The 18,056-nt window shown below is 36.6% G+C and overlaps 2 protein-coding genes and 1 long non-coding RNA gene across 4 annotated transcripts in view; 2 read left to right on the top strand and 1 right to left on the bottom strand.

The window, feature by feature from the left end:
- Positions 1-2,600: 2,600 nt before the first annotated feature.
- Positions 2,601-10,593, top strand: msmo1 (methylsterol monooxygenase 1). The gene is made up of 6 exons (XM_034013488.3): positions 2,601-2,693; positions 3,073-3,366; positions 3,481-3,629; positions 3,989-4,115; positions 6,947-7,101; positions 7,996-10,593. Exons 2-6 carry the CDS (start codon positions 3,118-3,120, stop codon positions 8,183-8,185), a joined length of 870 nt encoding a protein of 289 aa, XP_033869379.1. The 5' UTR covers positions 2,601-2,693; positions 3,073-3,117; the 3' UTR covers positions 8,186-10,593.
- A 126-nt stretch (positions 10,594-10,719) lies between these two features.
- On the bottom strand, positions 10,720-16,016 carry LOC131701908 (uncharacterized). 2 transcript variants are annotated; one of them, XR_009309142.1, is made up of 3 exons: positions 15,450-15,624; positions 13,439-14,759; positions 10,720-11,566 (listed from the first exon to the last, which is right to left on the bottom strand). It is a non-coding gene; the product is annotated as an uncharacterized LOC131701908 (long non-coding RNA). The 2 variants fall into 2 exon arrangements; XR_009309141.1 differs by lacking the exon at positions 10,720-11,566 and adding an exon at positions 15,647-16,016 and having other exon boundaries at positions 12,722-14,759; positions 15,450-15,515.
- A 987-nt stretch (positions 16,017-17,003) lies between these two features.
- cpe (carboxypeptidase E) overlaps positions 17,004-18,056 on the top strand; it is a 38,284-nt gene continuing 37,231 nt past the window's right edge. The window contains exon 1 of the mRNA XM_059002648.1: positions 17,004-17,366. Within this exon, the coding sequence (XP_058858631.1) occupies positions 17,099-17,366 (268 nt within the window). The 5' untranslated portion in view covers positions 17,004-17,098. The remainder of the gene's footprint in view (positions 17,367-18,056) is intronic.

Here is an 18,056-nt window from a genome sequence, read left to right on the forward strand (position 1 = left end):
TGTAAGTTGCCTTGGATAAAGGTGTCTGCTAAATAAACAAATAATAATTAATCAAACCTCAAAAGGATATTCTTTAGCACACTTTATTAGAATGAATATTAGTAGCTGGGGCGGCATCCTGTCGGTCTCTTTAACTTAAACAGAATACTATTACATTGCGATGATACTATATTGGACATTCTTTATAATTAGTTATTGATAATATCGGCATATGGAGCCATCTGTATGTCAAGCTTTTTTACTTGTGGATATAGGTCATGAAGATTTTACTTCTCTCTGATAGTTCTAATTATCCCTTGCCATCTCAGTATTTTTTCTCAAACTGGTAATGGGGTGTTTGTTGCCTGACTAAGGCAAATTGCTCATTAGATAGCTTGGCATACATCCAGCCTCCCCTTTAATAATATAAAACATTTTAATGAGCAGTCTGTTGCACAAGTTCAATGATACTCCAAATGACCATTTTACTACTAGTGCACATTGATTGGATATGATATTTTACCTTCATTTTACCCTCAAATAGGTTTCTGGCTGAAGACTCCTTAGGGCAACACTGCATTGAATACTGTAGCAGTCTCGGCAGTCGCCCTTCAGGAATAGGGGGAAATAGAGAACAGATGCACCACCTGTGGTTTTAGGAAAGGGAGATCGTGTCCAACTAACCTGCTTGATTTTTTTTGAGGATGCAACATTGACAATGGATAATTAGAAAGCATATGACATGGTTTATTTAGATTTCCAGAAAGCTTTTGACAAAGTCCTGCATAAAATATTAATTCTCAAACTAAATGCAGTAGGGAGTCAAGGAAATGCATGCACATGGATTAGGGAGTGGTTAACATGTAGAAAACAGAAAGTACTGATTAGAGAAGAAACCTCAAAATGGAGCGAGGTAACCAGTGGAGTACCACAGGGATCAGTATTAGGTCCTCTGCTCTTCCCAATCTACATTAATAACTTAGATTCTGGTATAGTAAGAAAACTTGTTAAATTTGCAGACGACACAAAAATAGGAGAAGTGGCAAACACTGATGCATCAGCAAAGGTCATTCAAAATGATCTAGACAGCATTCAGAACTGGGCAGACACAAGGCAAATTACATTTAATAGAGAAAAGTGGGAAGGTACTGCACGCAGGCAATAAAAATGTCCATTATAAATATCATATGGGAGATCCTGAAATTGAAGAAAGAATCTATGAAAAAGACCTAGTAGTTTATGTTGACTCAGAAATGTCTTCATCTAGACAATGTGGGGAAGCTATAAAAAAGGCCAACAAAATGCTCGGATATATAGTGAAAAGTGTTGAATTTAAATCAAGGGAAGTAATGTTAAAACTTTACAATGCATTAGTAAGACCTCATCTAGAATATTGTGTTCAGTTCTGGTCACCTCGCTACAAAAAGGATATTGCTTCTCTAGAAAGAGTGCAAAGAAGAGCAACCAGAATTATCCCAGGTTTAAAAGGCATGTCATATGCAGACAGGCTAAAAGAATTGAATCTATAAAGTCTTGAACAAAGAAGACTACGTGGCGATCTGATTCAAGCATTAAAAATTCTAAAAGGTATTGACAATATCGACCCAAGGGACTTTTTGATCTGAAAAAAGAAACAAGGACCAGGGGTCACAAATGGAGATTAGATAAAGGGGCATTCAGAACAGAAAATAGGAGGCACTTTTTTACAGAGAATCGTGGGAGTCTGGAACCAACTCCCCAGTAACGCTGTTGAAGATGAAACCCTGGGATCCTTCAAGAAGCTGCTTGATGAGGTTCTGGGATCAATAAGCTAGTAACAACCAAACGAGCAAGACGGGCCGAATGGCCTCCTCTCGTTTGTAAACTTTCTTATGTTCTTGGTCATACAGCACTCATAGCAGATGGATCATTTTGAGGGTAACATTCGACTTGTGAGATGGCATGCTTATGTTTTATAAGAGGACATGATGATTATTTAGGAATAACAGGATATTTAGTAGTAGGTCTGAGTGAGGAAACATTTGCAATAAATTCACCATCCCCAGTCTTTCAGTGTATCAAGCAGACCTGGGGTCAGTTATAATTACAATGCTAGCAGAAAGGTTTGCTGAAACTAAAATTACAATGCTTGTTCAATTACAATTAGTTACTATTATAATTACAATTGCACTAACACATAAACAACTACACATTAACATGTTTCCTCTTTTTATTCTAAATAACCAAGCAATATTTACAGGTGCAAAAACAGACGCATACCATATGTTTTTTTTTTATTATTATTATTATTGTTGTTAATTTCCAGTTAATTCCTAAAATATGTATATGGCTTTGTATATGCATTTTGTTTTAGGCAGTGTCTTTTACAACGTCAACTATTTATCTATGAAAATAAAACACGCACCCAGTAAATTCACTTGATTCAGCTTCCTGTTACCTAACTGATGCTGTCAAACCAGAAGTATTTTCCAGCGGCTCCTTGTTAGTCGACAAACATCACCGTCGTCTCTGTAAGGTGATTGGTTAGAGTTCCAGAGTCTCACCGTCTCACTATCATCACTCCATACACTCCACCAATCACTGCCTGTACGCTGTAAACTGACGTCAGAGGCTCCACTTTTCTCCAGCCAATCACTGCTGGGACTGCTCCAAACATTTTGACTGCGGCAGAGCTGTACCCAGGTAGAAGCTGCCTGCTAGTGGAAGTTGTGCATGTGAGTATTATTTTTTTTAGGAATTAATGCTGCGCTGTTATCGAATTCGTTGAATCAAAGCACATTTAATTTACAGTAGGGATGTTCAAAATAGCACATTGTGAGCGAGTTGAGAAGTCTTTATTTATTTGAATTTCACAAAATAGTATGGAATTTTTTTAAATGCTGTGAGTTTGATCATCAAAAACGATATGGCTTGCCAGTAGTCTGATTTTGATTTTGAACTGGGGCAAGGAAAATAAATATTATGTTTCAATCTAAGGCTCAGCTGTACTCCAGTATGCTTATCAACTATTTTGATGTTTAAAATAAATAAATAAATAATAGCATTGCAACATTTTGAGATAGGAAATTTACCAGATGATGTGCTTTTCCACAGGAACAGAGAGGCTGGAAGGGTAAAATAAAGAGTACAGGTGCAGCAATGGCAGTGAACGACAGTGTCCTGAGCTCCGCATACCTTGCTGTGGATTATGTGGATTCCATGTTACCAGACAATCCACTCCAGCAGCCTTTAAAAAACGCCTGGGACTACATTCTCAATAATTATACCAAGTTTCAGATTGCCACTTGGGGTTCCCTTATAGTTCATGAGTTTATATACTTCCTCTTCTGCCTTCCTGGATTCCTCTTCCAGTTTATTCCTTTCATGCAAAAGTATAAAATACAACAGGTATGCCTGTTATTTTTTAATATTGTTTTACCTTATATGACAAATATTATGTTTATTGAAGCTCATAGTATGTTTGGTAACATGCATAAAGAGCTCTTTTTATATAATTTACAGGATAAACCTGAAACCTGGGAAAAACAGTGGAAATGCTTCAAGATGCTGCTATTTAATCACTTTTTCATTCAGCTTCCCATGATTTGTGGAACCTACCACTTCACAGAGTTCTTCGGCATTCCTTATGACTGGGATACAATGCCACGATGGTAACTCAGATTTACTATATCCATATAACTGACTTAAAACAGCCCAATGTTTCTGTGATTTATTTTTAGTAATAATAATATTATCATTTAATTTTCTCAGGAACTGACAGCTTTTTCAAATAAATAATACAAATAAAAAAGGAAGCAGGATCTGAGCAAAAAGTGCAAGAACAAAGCCACAATTTGAACAGTAACCAGAACTTGCAAAGAAATTTCCAGAAAAATACCTATTTTCTAATTTACATATTTAATGGTATACAACCAGTTTGGATAGATTGGTCTTTTTGACTTCTATGTTTTTATTGTTGATGCTCCTTTATTTAATGTGTCTCTGACATGTGTTTGTAACTCATTCCAAGGCCCTACCTTCTAGCCCAGTGCTTTGGTTGTGCAGTAATTGAAGATGCGTGGCACTACTTCTTGCACAGACTGCTTCATCACAAAAGAATCTACAAATACATCCACAAGGTTCATCATGAGTTCACAGTAAGTTAACAGGTTGAGAAAAAAGAGACTTCGGTGACATAGTGGAATTAATGCACTACTAGCCTTTCTCTGGTCCTAGAGCCTTCGTTTTGTTTCCATTGTGTGACATGTATGGATGTTGCAAATGTAAAATAGATCACATTATTTCAAATTATATATATATATATATATATATATATATATATATATATATATATATATATATATATAATATATATATACAGTACCAGTCAAAAGTTTGAGTACACCTGCTTGAAACCAGGTTTTTCATGATTATCTATGCTTTTAACTGTATAAACTTGTCTATAAACACTTAATATTTCATTATATGATACGTGTACTTCTATAAGCTGATAATCATAAGTGAATTGCATTCAAAATTTTTATTTTTAAATGAAAATGTAAATCTTGTCAATTTCAATGAAATGGTCACCCAAAGCAAGGGGATTTCAGTCTGAAGCCCAAGTCAGTTAAAAGTCTGAAATGTGTATAACACGGTGTTAGAACACTGGCCTAAGTATAAAAGTGTCTTTGTTAGATGTTCTCCGAGTTGATTAGCATGTTACCTAATTAACCTTTTGTCACCAATTATTGTTAACAGGTGAGGGTCCATGATTACTATAAATATAGGTAGCATAGGCACAAGTTTGTCATTCCTGAATGTAAGGGAGCAGAAAATGGCAAAATATGCTCAGTTAAGCAAAGAAAAAAGACAGTCTGTAATTACTTTAAGAAATGAAGGTCAATCTTTAAGACAAATCGCAAGAACTTTGCAAAGTGTCTGTAACTGCTGTGGCCAAGACCATCAAACGATTTGAAGAAACTGGCACTCATGAGGACCGAACAAGGTCAGGCAGGCCAAGGGTGACCTCAGAATCAGAGATCAAGTTCATTTGAGTCACAAGTCTGCGAAACCGGCAATTAACTGCCCCTGAAATACAAGCTCAGCTAAATGCTACTAGAAGTACAGATGTTTCAACATCAACTGTTCAGAGGAGATTGCGTGAAGCTGGCCTAAATGGAAGAATTGCTGCAAAGAAACCATTGTTAAGAGTGCAGAACAAGAAGAGACTTGCCTGGGCCAGAAAAACACAGAAACTGGACGTTTGAGGAGTGGAAGTCGGTCTTATGGACCGATGAGTCAAAATTTGAAATATTTGGGTCCAACCGCCGAGTATTTGTAAGCCGCAGAGAGGGTGAGTGCATGAGGTCTGCATGTGTGGTTCCCACTGTCAAGCATGGAGGAGGCAGTGTCGTGGTCGGGTTGCTTTGCTGGTGACAGAGTTGGTGATCTTTACCAAGTCCATGGCAAGCTCAACCAGCATAGCTATCATCGCATACTTCAGAGGCATGCCATTCCATCAAGATTACGGCTAGTTGGGCAGTCATTCATTCTTCAGCAAGATAATGACCCGAAACACACCTCAAAGTTGTGCAAGAACTATCTGGCGAAGAAGGAAAGTGAAGGACAACTCAATCTAATGACCTGGCCTGCCCAGTCTCCAGACCTCAATCCCATAGACCTTGTATAGGACGAACTGGACAGAAGAGTCAAAGCAAAGCTACCCACAAGGGCGCTACATCTCTGGGAATTGCTGCAGAAGAGCTGGGTTGGGTGATTTCCTGCTGAAACTTGTTAACCGAATGCCTCATGTTTGTGAGGCTGTTATTAAGGCAAAGGGTGGCTATTTTGAGGAATCCAAGATTTAGAGACAATTTTCAATTTTCTTGAACATTGCTTTGATACTCCTTATGTTTTGTTTTGTATATTGTAACATGTGTTTTCATTTTCAAGTATTTACTGAAACGTATACAACATAAAACATTGTCAGTTATGAAAAAAAACTAGTTTCCAGCAAGTGTACTCAAACTTTTGACTGGTACTGTATATATAAAGGCAAATATGACTCATTGGGAGGTTAAAGGAGTGCTCACCAATGTTTGAAAGACATATTCTTGCCATATTTCCCAACAGGGATATAGTGTATTTTGATGTATGTATCTTGATAACATGAATCATTATTCCACAACCAGCTATTTTAATATACTTTACCATTATTTTAATATACTTTAAAAACACCTAATTTGCTTACCTAATGACATATAGGTCTTAAATACCACTTATCCAATTTCCATTGGACTGTTCGTGGACATTTCTCATTCTGTACTGCTTTGTAATTATGATTCGTTGATACGTCATAGTCATAAACTTTTTGGTCATACTGATACATACAATATGTTACTGACATTCTTGTTAGCATTAGGAGCATTAACTGTAGTCTCTCTCTTTATACTTTAATTCAAGGTATACGGATTTGTCAAGTATAATTAACTGTAAAATTAACATTTACTTTAATGAACTGTTTCTTCATGGTATTGAATCACTTCATGTGCGGCAGGTCACATGACCTGATTGCAGCCTGACCATTGGAGTTAACTGCACAGGAAGAGATTTTGTACCAAGAAGTAACAGCAACTTTTATTGTGTTGTCTTTGAAATATCTGCACAGTGCGGCCCACAGAAAATGTCAGTCCCGGGACAAGTTTTTAAGTCAGCCCCCTCCCCCCAAACTTACATTTTTCCTCTCCGCTGTAAAGAAATGCCAGCCCTGACCCTGGAATGCCCAGGCCCAGTTACCCCCCCCCCCCCCCATATCTGCATACTCCAAATATCATTTAAAATGCTATGTAAAGAATATAAAGTAAGAACATTGATTTAAAAACCTTGGTTAGACTACATAAAGACATTTTTAAAAACATGTGTTGCTGCTGTATACTTTACTCTTTCTGGTAGAGTGAACTGAAATTTTTATTTTTTTACTTGGCTTTAGTCGCCATTTGGGATGCAGGCAGAATATGCCCACCCTCTGGAAACAATCATTCTCGGCACTGGATTCTTCATTGGGATTATGGTCTTCTGTAACCATGTGACTCTTCTTTGGGCTTGGGTAACTTTCCGTCTGTTGGAAACCATCGATGTACACAGGTATGCCTTTTATCATTGTACTCAATTCAATTCTGAATCCTGCCGCAGATGAAAGATGTTTCTAGAAAGTAAAAAATACAGTTGTCTATAAAATACAGACGTGCTCAAATTTGTTGGTACCCCTCCACAAAAAACGAAGAATGCACAATTTTCTCTGAAATAACTTGAAACTGACAAAAGTAATTGGCATCCACCATTGTTTATTCCATATATAATAGAAATCAGACTTTGCTTTTGATTTTTTATTCAACATAATATTGTAAATAAGAAAACAGATGAAAATGGCATGGACAAAAATGATGGGACCGCTAACCTAATATTTTGTTGCACAACCTTTAGAGGCAATCACTGCAATCAGACGTTTTCTGTAGCTCTCAATGAGACTTCTGCACCTGTTAACAGGTAGTTTGGCCCACTCATCCTGAGCAAACTGCTCCAGCTGTCTCAGGTTTGATGGGTGCCTTCTCCAGACTGCAAGTTTCAGCTCTTTCCATAGATGTTCGATAAGATTCAGATCAGGACTCATAGAAGGCCACTTCAGAATAGTCCAATGTTTTGTTCTTATCTGTTCTGGGTGCTTTTAGAATATCTTTGTAGAATAAGCAATAATTCATCTCTTTTCACAGCTTCTTTGCTTTATTCTATGACATACCAAAGGCATGCAAGTATACATGATAAAATAGCTTTTAATTTCATCACTTTTCAGGAGGAATGAAGCATTATTTCAATGAGCTGTAAAGGTACCAACAAATTTGAGCACGTCTGTATATGTGTAATTGGTTCCCAGTGATTATTTTTATACCTTGAATACATTTTTTAAATGTTAATGCTTCTGTTAATTTCATTGTTAATATATTGTTAAAGCTTATACAATAACTTTATTTTGTTCTTCAGTGGCTACGACATCCCCATGAATCCACTACACCTTGTACCATTCTATGCTGGGGCTCGCTTTCATGATTTTCATCACATGAACTTCGTTGGGAACTATGCCTCTACCTTCACCTGGTGGGACAAAATCTTCAACACAGATTCCCAGTACAACAGCTACCACCAAAAACTGGAAGAGAAGAAGATCAAATAGGAGTACTCCATTGAACTGCTACAGTTTTTATTGCACTCAGTATCACTGATTCAGCACTGATTACTCAGTAATCAAAATACACACTTTGCAATTCTCTGTTATTATGTTCAGCAATGGTCTGTTGGTATGACTGAAGTAAATTTGATAGAATTGCATTATTCTACTGTAAATTTGAAACTGTCAGTTATATAAGTGAGTAGATTCATTTATATATTTTCTTACTGTCATTAATTATTTTTAAATCATTTTTCAATGAGTGTTTTAAGGTAGTACTGCACACATTCCATCTGAATTGTTGGGATAACCTGGGTGGAATAAATTATCCCTATGGGACTGGCACTTAAATCTAAACTGGAAACTAATTGGCTATCAGCCTAAATTATCTGGGCAATGTTGGTATAATACTACGACTACTCAATGTTAATTTTAAAACAACAAACAAAAAACAAGTCGGATATACTTGTACATTCTCGTGTCCTATTTCCATCTGTCTGTTTCAATTTGTAACTTTGTAAGTACAGTACTGTAATCCACTCCTAAAAAGACAAACCGTGCCTTTTCATGAACAAAAGTAAGCCACCAATCAAGCCTTGTTTTGAGGTTAGTGGTAATACAGCAATAAGCAGTTGAAGAAACTTTGTGTAGGTGTTATATAGGTTTGTCTGGATACATAGGTAAGATGTAGACTCATTTATTAGTATGGTATCTACAAATAGGTCTGCCAAGAAAACAAACCATTGTACACGGCAGTGATTGTGATATTCTAGAAGACCAAGGTGTCTTATTAACGGTTTCACACCCAATGCTGGGCACTTAAATAAACTTAAAAATGTACCGTGTGGGGAAAATACTGAATAGATTTTTATACATATTTAAATACAATTGCCACATTCCACAAGTAATCCAGATATAATAATTGAGAGACATAGATTAAAAGTAGAAATTGTTGATATTCTATACAAAAACTCTTCTAGAATATCTGGGACACATGCTTGTCTATGTCTATGTCTATGTCTATATATATATATATATATATATATATATAGAGAGAGAGAGAGAGAGAGATATATATAGAGATAGATACACCCAGTGTAGCCCAACTGGTGCAGCGTCTAACTTTTGGTGGGTGTAGTGTTTTCTTTTGTTGTTGACATAGTGATTGAAATCAGATTTGTAAATGAAAAAGTTATTCAATTTTTTTGGTTTTCATGGGGATTAAAAGCATACTGCTAAAAAATAACATCTCAATAACATTGTAATTACTTGTATGTATACTGTACTGTATGCTGGACTGCTTTACCGTGCTTGCTAGCAAATGTGATATGAATATAATCTGATTTATGTTTCATGTTGTATACAGTCCATTTACTGTGTCATCTATCCTAATGTATTAGGAACAATGTATAATGTTAAATGGTGAGGAGTAGAATCATAAAACAAATTTCAAATAACATTATTAGGGCCTGCGTATCCTTTTATTAGCATGTGCTTGTTGATTACTATAAAAGCTGTTACATACACCTTCCATTATTTTTATTATCTCCTTCTTGAAATAAGTATCCATGGCGCCTGTACATATGTAAGACTTGCATATAAATAGGGGCATTTACCCTCAAATGTAGACAGCAGACATGTTGTAGTACTGTGATGTAATTTCTGGGCATCTACCTTTGATTTATATAGAGAGAAAGCAGATGTGCTCTTTTTACTTTCAGGATAGACATTAGGGTAAGTTTCATAGTCAAAAGCAAGGTTCAGAAATGTATAAAGTCTACGATAATGATATTACACTTTTAGCTAGAGATGAAGAATGATTGATCTATTTGATAGCCCCAGAGAATTCACAAGGGCTGTTAGTTTAATATTTAAAATATGATTATTATTGTTAATATATTACTACCCCTCTAAATCTTAAACACAGAAGCTCAAACCAATTCCATGCTAATGCTAACTGAAGTCCATCAAAGTCAAGAAATGTAACATATATACATAGTGACAGGGCCCTGCACACAGAAATGTGTGTTTGTGGCAGGGAGATGGTTAAAATCTCCCTGCCAAACTAAATTGTTAATTGTTTTATTTTTAATTATCACCTGCACCTGGCTACCATTGTAAATTAGAGCCAGGTGCAGGGTATTTAAAGGAAGCAGCCAATCTGCTCAGGGCTGCTGTGTGAGAAGGAGCCTGATTTGAAGGTGTGCTCAATTGAAAAAATTGAAAAGCCCTTTTGTGTTATTTGTTTTTTTGTTTGATTTTGTTTTAACAGGTAAACAACTTAGCTGTCCTGTTTGTTAGTTAGGTTCCAGTGTGTTTTAGTTACTGCTCGAGTACAGCTAGGTGTTTGTTTTCGTTTTGTGTATTTATTTTGTATTATTAAAAATAGCACGTAAGCGCTTTAAAAAACTAAATTTCTTGTGTCCTGGGTCATTTTTGAAAGGGGCAACGAACCCAAGTGGAAGCAGCTCGGTTACTATAATATATATATATATATATATATATATATATATATATATATAATTTTGTAGTGACCCGGCCAACTGCAGGAGACCTTGTTGCACTTTTGTGTTGTCCTGGTTGTTTGTCCTGTTTGTGTGTCCTGTGCTTTGGATTTTGTGTATTGTTATGGTTCAGACCACGCCACCTAGATATGGAGTGTGAGTGTGTGTGTGTGCATGCAAGGGAGAGCTGCGATTGGCTGGATTGGACAAGAACGCAGAAACAACAGGGGTATAAAGACCTGGGACGTGCAGAACCGGGGTGAGAGAGAGTGGGCGAGATAGTGTGAGAGACAGATAACGAGGTTGACTGACAGAGCAACAGCGTGAGTCTGAGGTTAGTCAGTTTCTCTGGTTTTACTATTTATAGGTATGTGTTTGGGTAAAATGAACATTTTTGTTTTATTCTATAAACTACTGACAACATTTCTCCCAAATTCCAAATAAAAATATTGTCATTTAGGGCATTTATTTGCAGAAAATGACAACTGGTCAAAATAACAAAAAAAATGCAGTGTTGTCAGACCTTGACTAATGCAAAGAAAATAAGTTCATATTCATTTTTAAACAACACAATACTAATGTTTTAACTTAGGAAGAGTTCAGAAATCAATATTTGGTGGAATAACCCTGATTTTCAAGCACAGCTTTCATGCGTCTTGGCATGCTCTCCACCAGTCTTTCACATTGATGTTGGGTGACTTTATGCCACTCCTGGCGCAAAAATTCAAGCAGCTTGGCTTTGTTTGATGGCTTGTGACCATCCATCTTCCTCTTGATCACATTCCAGAGGTTTTCAATAGGGTTCAGGTCTGGAGATTGGGCTGGCCATGACAGGGTCTTGATCTGGTGGTCCTCCATCCACACCTTGATAATTGTAACACATCTAGTTATTGAAGAGCAAGAAACAAAAAACATACAGTAGGGTCATAAATTATGCAAACAAATGCTTTACAAAACGACTGGGAGTGGAGATTGTATTGCCCTTATTTGCTAAATATCTTGGTATCCCTGAATAGATAGTTGTCTCCTTTTAAAAAATATGCAAAATAAAACAAGCCTTGCTGAAGCACCCCCAGATGAGTCCAATTTTCAGCTTTGCCCAACACCTGGTCGTCTAATGGTTAGACGGAGACCTGGAGAGGCCTACAAGCCACTGTGTCTCGCACCCACTGTGAAATGTGGTGGAGGATCTGCTCTGACAATGTTCCCCAACTCTGAGGATTGGTTTTTCCAGCAGGACAATGCTCCATGCCACACAGCCAGGTCAATCAAGGTGTGGATGGAGGACCACCAGATCAAGACCCTGTCATGGCCAGCCCAATCTCCAGACCTGAACCCCATTGAAAACCTCTGGAATGTGATCAAGAGGAAGATGGATGGTCACAAGCCATCAAACAAAGCCGAGCTGCTTGAATTTTTGCGCCAGGAGTGGCATAAAGTCACCCAACATCAATGTGAAAGACTGGTGGAGAGCATGCCAAGACGCATGAAAGCTGTGCTTGAAAATCAGGGTTATTCCACCAAATATTGATTTCTGAACTCTTCCTAAGTTAAAACATTAGTATTGTGTTGTTTAAAAATGAATATGAACTTATTTTCTTTGCATTATTCAAGGTCTGACAACACTGCATCTTTTTTGTTATTTTGACCAGTTGTCATTTTCTGCAAATAAATGCCCTAAATGACAATATTTTTATTTGGAATTTGGGAGAAATGTTGTCAGTAGTTTATAGAATAAAACAAAAATGTTCATTTTACCCAAACACATACCTATAAATAGTAAAACCAGAGAAACTGATAATTTTGCAGTGGTCTCTTAATTTTTTCCAGTGCTGTATATATATATATATATATATATATATATATATATATATATATATATATAATGCATGGATGAAGGCTATATTTGCATCCTGTGCAAAAAAAGGCATAATTGTATTACTTGTATTGTAACACTTGAAATGTATTTGCTTACGATTGTAAGTCCAGGGCGTCTGCTAAGAAATAAATATTAATAATAATAATAATAATAATAATAATAATAATAATAATAGCACAGTAGTGACATCAAAATGTCATAATTCCTCTAGAGGAAAATATACTTTAACTTTGACCCATTCAACTCCTCGAGACCACTTTTAATTCAAACACAAAATGTCTCATTTTCAATCACTTGACAACACCCACAGTAGAGAAAAGTTCATTGATGATCAACAAAATGAGAATACGTAAAAAAACTAATTATGTAAAGCTGGTACATTTGTATCACAAACTGGAGAGGAACGGTAAATTAAAACAGGGTAAAGGCAATCATCCAAATAAAGCTGAAGCACTAACAGATAACGACACAGAATGTCTATACAGCACTGAAAAATGTAAGGCGTGATAAGAAAATGCATGCTGTAATTATTTTATATCACAACATGTTATATTTTTTTTTTTTAAACAGTAATTGACAAATGAATTTTATTGGAACTGTTAACTTGTATTAAGGAAAAAAGTATAACCAGCCAGTAAATAAATGATGTCACTGTATTGTTATGACTGCACACCACGCTGATTATCTATTGAAGACTCTTTATCAGTCCTGTATTTTCACAGTTATACCGTAACACTGCCATTTAGTGGATGTTTAGTATAACAGTACTACCGAATAACACTTAAAACGGGAAGTATTTATTGCTGGTACAGTTTTAAATTCTAAGGAAGTTGCAAGCTCACCAGTGCCATCAATCAATAATATAAACAAACTTACCATTTTACATTAAACATTACAAATACGCCTGTGTAGTAATAATACAAACCAAAAAATAGTATTCATATTAGTTTATCTCCAAGTTAGTCTTTGTCATCTGGATGACTACTGCCAAACTCATTGACCCGATTGTTTCTGGCATCTTTAACAGCTTGTTCAGTAACAACAATGCACGTCTGGATACTGAAGTAAACTGCAAGCCACTTATCAACAAGAACGTGCCTCGTTCAACCTTGACCTCTGTACACCGGAAGCAGTTTTATTAAACAAGTATGTTTACGTAAATGTAAAGCAAAATTGCCTGTGTTGATGATTATATATGATAAGTGTATGATTTGATTATCAAACAAACAAAAAAAAAGCCTTGCATGGTTTTTGCCCCGCCCCAAATGTAAAACTAAAAATTCTCCAACAGCATAGAAAATCTGTGTTTTTCTGTGTTATTCTGCAGCAAACAGATTCCTAGGATCCCTGCTAATCACCATTGTAGGAAAATGAAGCAGGCTCAGACTGATATTTGCAGGTTCTCAAATTCAGCCAGTGGTACAACTACAGCCGAGCAGTGCACTGCTACCCAGACTGTGACAAATAATAAAAGAAAAGAAAGTCCAAAAACACACTGTTTCAGCCGTGTGCTACAGTCAATAAGTGCAGTCTCTGGTTGTTCCTGTAGTATCGCTTCTCTTCTGCTCTCCTTGGCTGTTTCTTCTGTGCTCTTTCTCTCACTCCAGCTTGTCTCTGTCTCAGCAGTACTTATTCCCCCCACCGCTTCCTGCTCTCGATCCCGATGGTTGCAACATTTCGTCCCTTGGTTTGTGCCAACAATGTTGCAACTGGGTACCACTAATCGGGCTAGCCGAGCCCCTGATTGGTGGAGATTCTCCCTCTCTGACTTCCCTGAACTCCTGGGCTGTGTTCAATAAACAGAGCGCTTTTTTTGTGGCACTACGAGGCGGAAGTTAGGTTTTATTGAACGGTACGTTAGCGAACGTTTTAAAAAATGGCGGACAAAGTTGCAGTGGGGTTAGTTTTGCAGGAGTTTCTGGAAGATAGACAGCATCATGCTTACATGACAGTATACTCAGCAACGAATACTGCAGCGTTAGCGGCTGTGACAGCAGTGAACTCAAATAGTCCAGTGAGGGTAGAAAATTACGTTGAGAATGTTGTGATATAGCCTACTACACCGGTGCTGCATTTAAAACTCATTTTCAGATGGAGCAACATTCGAGGTAGCCTATATCATGTTTATTTTAATAATACTAATAGTAATTGTAATCTTTATAATAATAATAATAATGAAGTTAATGTCACTCTCCCCCTTTAAAAAAAAAAAAAGAAACGTTAGAACTGTGTAGGGGTAGCAAAACTATGAGAATAATAGCATTTAACATTCCTGTCTTTAGTAACGTAATAAAAATACTACAGTATGTGACCATATAGTTTATATTTATTTACAATAACATTTATGTGTGCGGCAATTAAAAAAAAAATAAGACTGTTTACTTCCTGTACGTTTGGAAACGTAAAACGTCACTTTTTTTTTTTTTAAAGCAAACATGATTTACACATTAACAATGACTACAAGCATAGACCATAATGTACTTAACACAGTCATTTTGGTCAAATGCGACCGCACTTTCCACACTGGTAGTTCACCTCCGCCATTTTGACACGCCCACAGAGTCAACTCCTGAGAGTGTTAGCTAACGTTACAGAGCGCTTTTTTGTAACAGGGCGTTCAATAGAAAACGTTACGGAACGTTCTGTAGCGCTTCGGCTATTGAACTGTTGATCCAGGGTCACAGAACCTTCCCTAACAGGGTTACAGCAGATCCAGCGTCGTTACAATATTGATTAAATTAGCAAAGTCCTCCCCCAGTGCTTACTTCCACAGCAATATGTAAGACTCTAAAACATGCTATATTAAAAACCAGATAAATACATCAACAGCTGCCATGTTTCAATATGCCTTGCAGGACTAACTCGCATCCAAACGTGTGATGCATACTTGCTAATATTTGGAAACTGTTCAGCGGGACGCTCTTCTCCGGTGGGGCGGGAACGGGAGGGTCATCTCCATCATACACATGGGAGGAGTCATACGGGAAAAAAAAAACTCATTATCATATAATAGACGTATCCCTCCCAACTCAACACGACGCGACCGTTATGACAGTAAAAATAGACATAATGAAGTGTTCTTACCTTTGTATAAGTTAGTGATCAGCAGATGTGTCAGCCGCACGAAGAGCACAGCGTGTGGTTTTCAATAACTCTACTGTGCAGAATAAATGATTTTTTTTTCCTATGAGTAAATAAGGGGACTTTCTTCCTTTGCTAGGAAATGGGGACTGTCCCAACCATATAGGGACTGTTGTCATGTATGCTGATGTGGTCGGATTGAGTATTTTCTTTCTAAAGTAGTTCCGCCTGTTTCAAAGAGTCCTAATGGAGATAGGAACCTATTTGAAACAGGCTCTGTCTAAAAATAGAGGGTCTGATGTGGACGCAGTGACTGACGGTTATACTAGTGACGGAGCTCAATGTGGTGCTAGAGTGCTGAAATTTTACAGGATGAAAAGGATTAATAGCTGCTATGCCAAAATGAAAAATAAACAAATAGACGAATACAGGAGTATATAAACAAATATAGAAATACATAAATGTCTATATATGTGTTTATTTCGGCATTTATTTATTTCTATATTTATTTATGTATTTATTTATTTTTCATTTTGGCATAAATTAGCCTCCATAACTGGGTACATGTAATTATAATTTAATAGAGTGTACATACACAAAAATAGGCTACTAAATGTGCTCTCTAACTACTTTTTTTTCTCTCTGTCCTAATTTAAATGTTTTATTATTATGTTCTATTAAATATCTCATCCATGTATCTAAAACCCACTTCTGTTTTGTTTTTCTCCGCCTTAACTACCTTTCAATCCCACTTGTACATTGACTGAAATCCTGAAATGAGGTTAACATATAGGTTTGTCATTTAAATACTGAATAGTTATTCTGCACCTTTATGTACACCACTCCACCTATCGGAAACATCAGAAAAGTTGTTCATGTTTTGATGGAAACAACGTTCGCGATACGGTACAGACAGAGCCAGCGAGTTTCAGACTGTCTGAAGACACTTTAGATGTCTCAGTTTCCCGAAAAACGGTTTAATGTTAATCCCAAAAATGCAGAACCGCAAATTAAAATAAAATAGTTTTTATACAGCATTTGTAATACTTTTTAGTACCGTACTAATTTAGTGAAAATAATTATTTCAAGATAACATGAATAGAATTTGAGCTCGTCATACGGTAGTCAGTCACAGCTTAATCATATTTTAAAAATGAACATAATTACAGGTAATTGTGGGACACCGCACAAAACCATCCATTCTATCTTTTTTTCAGAACATAAAAATGCATACATGAGTTAACCTCACCTCTGCAAAGAACACATAAATTCAGTAAACATGTCTCACACATAATGTAAAGGTACTCTTGTTTTAGTTTAGCTCCACCCCTTGGGTTGTCCAAAGGGTACACCCTTCATTCTCCGCGCTCAGTGTATTAAGAGCGCTGTGGATGCTGGAGTCGATATATCTCTGCACAATAGGCGAGTCCAAGCTATAGAAAGAAAGAAAAAAAAATGAAATCACTTATTTTATTGACGATGTGTGGGGCGCTGGCTGTTCTGGCATCAGGAGAAGAAACGAGCGAGAATGTAAATAAAAGGTTTATTAGAGAAGGGGGCATTTCGTTTGAGTATCACCGCTACGAAGAGCTCAAAGAAGCGCTCGTGTCGGTATGGTTGCAGTGCCCGTCCATCACCAAAATTCACTCCATCGGCCAGAGCTATGAAGGAAGAGAGCTGCTGGTCCTGGAGATTTCTGACAACCCCGGAGAGCACGAACCAGGTGAGCACACACAATACAAATTCCAAGCGGAAACAAAATAAATACATTCATATTTGGTGTTACGAAGAAAAAAGAAAAAAAAGATCTAATTAGATTCAACAAAACACAATTATAAAGGCAACCATTAAAATATATTATAACTCATATACATTTAATAAGGTCCAATACGTTGCAATGTATTTTAATTTGAAACATATGCTGTAATATGCTCCTTTTATGTGAAGAATACATACAAAAACACCTCTATACTGTAGTACCACACACAGTCAATACCAAATTAGATGCAAACATTGCAGCAGATATCTGTCCTTTTTTTCTAGTTAACTCTTTGGTTTTCGTTTTTGTCACATTGCATACCGGGTACGAAAAAGATCCAACAGTTTGAGCTTCATAGTAATACTAAAGTTCTGTCGAAATGTGCAAATGCATACCAATGTGATTACATTAGAAACAGCTTGCAAATTCCACTAATGCTGCACAGTGCTGCTAATAAATCACAAGGTATGAATGATGGTGCTGTTATCACACTGGAACTATACATTCAATCACACATTTAATTGTTGTTCAGGTTAAATTACAAACCTTCTGGCTACATAATAACCAATGGAAAGCTTAATTGAGGATATATGGACACACATGGAACAGCTATTTTATTTAAAATACTCTGTTTTTTTCAAAAATACTTTGCAA

The sequence above is a fragment of the Acipenser ruthenus genome, chromosome 2, assembly GCF_902713425.1.
Source record: "Acipenser ruthenus chromosome 2, fAciRut3.2 maternal haplotype, whole genome shotgun sequence".
Taxonomy (NCBI): domain Eukaryota; kingdom Metazoa; phylum Chordata; class Actinopteri; order Acipenseriformes; family Acipenseridae; genus Acipenser; species Acipenser ruthenus.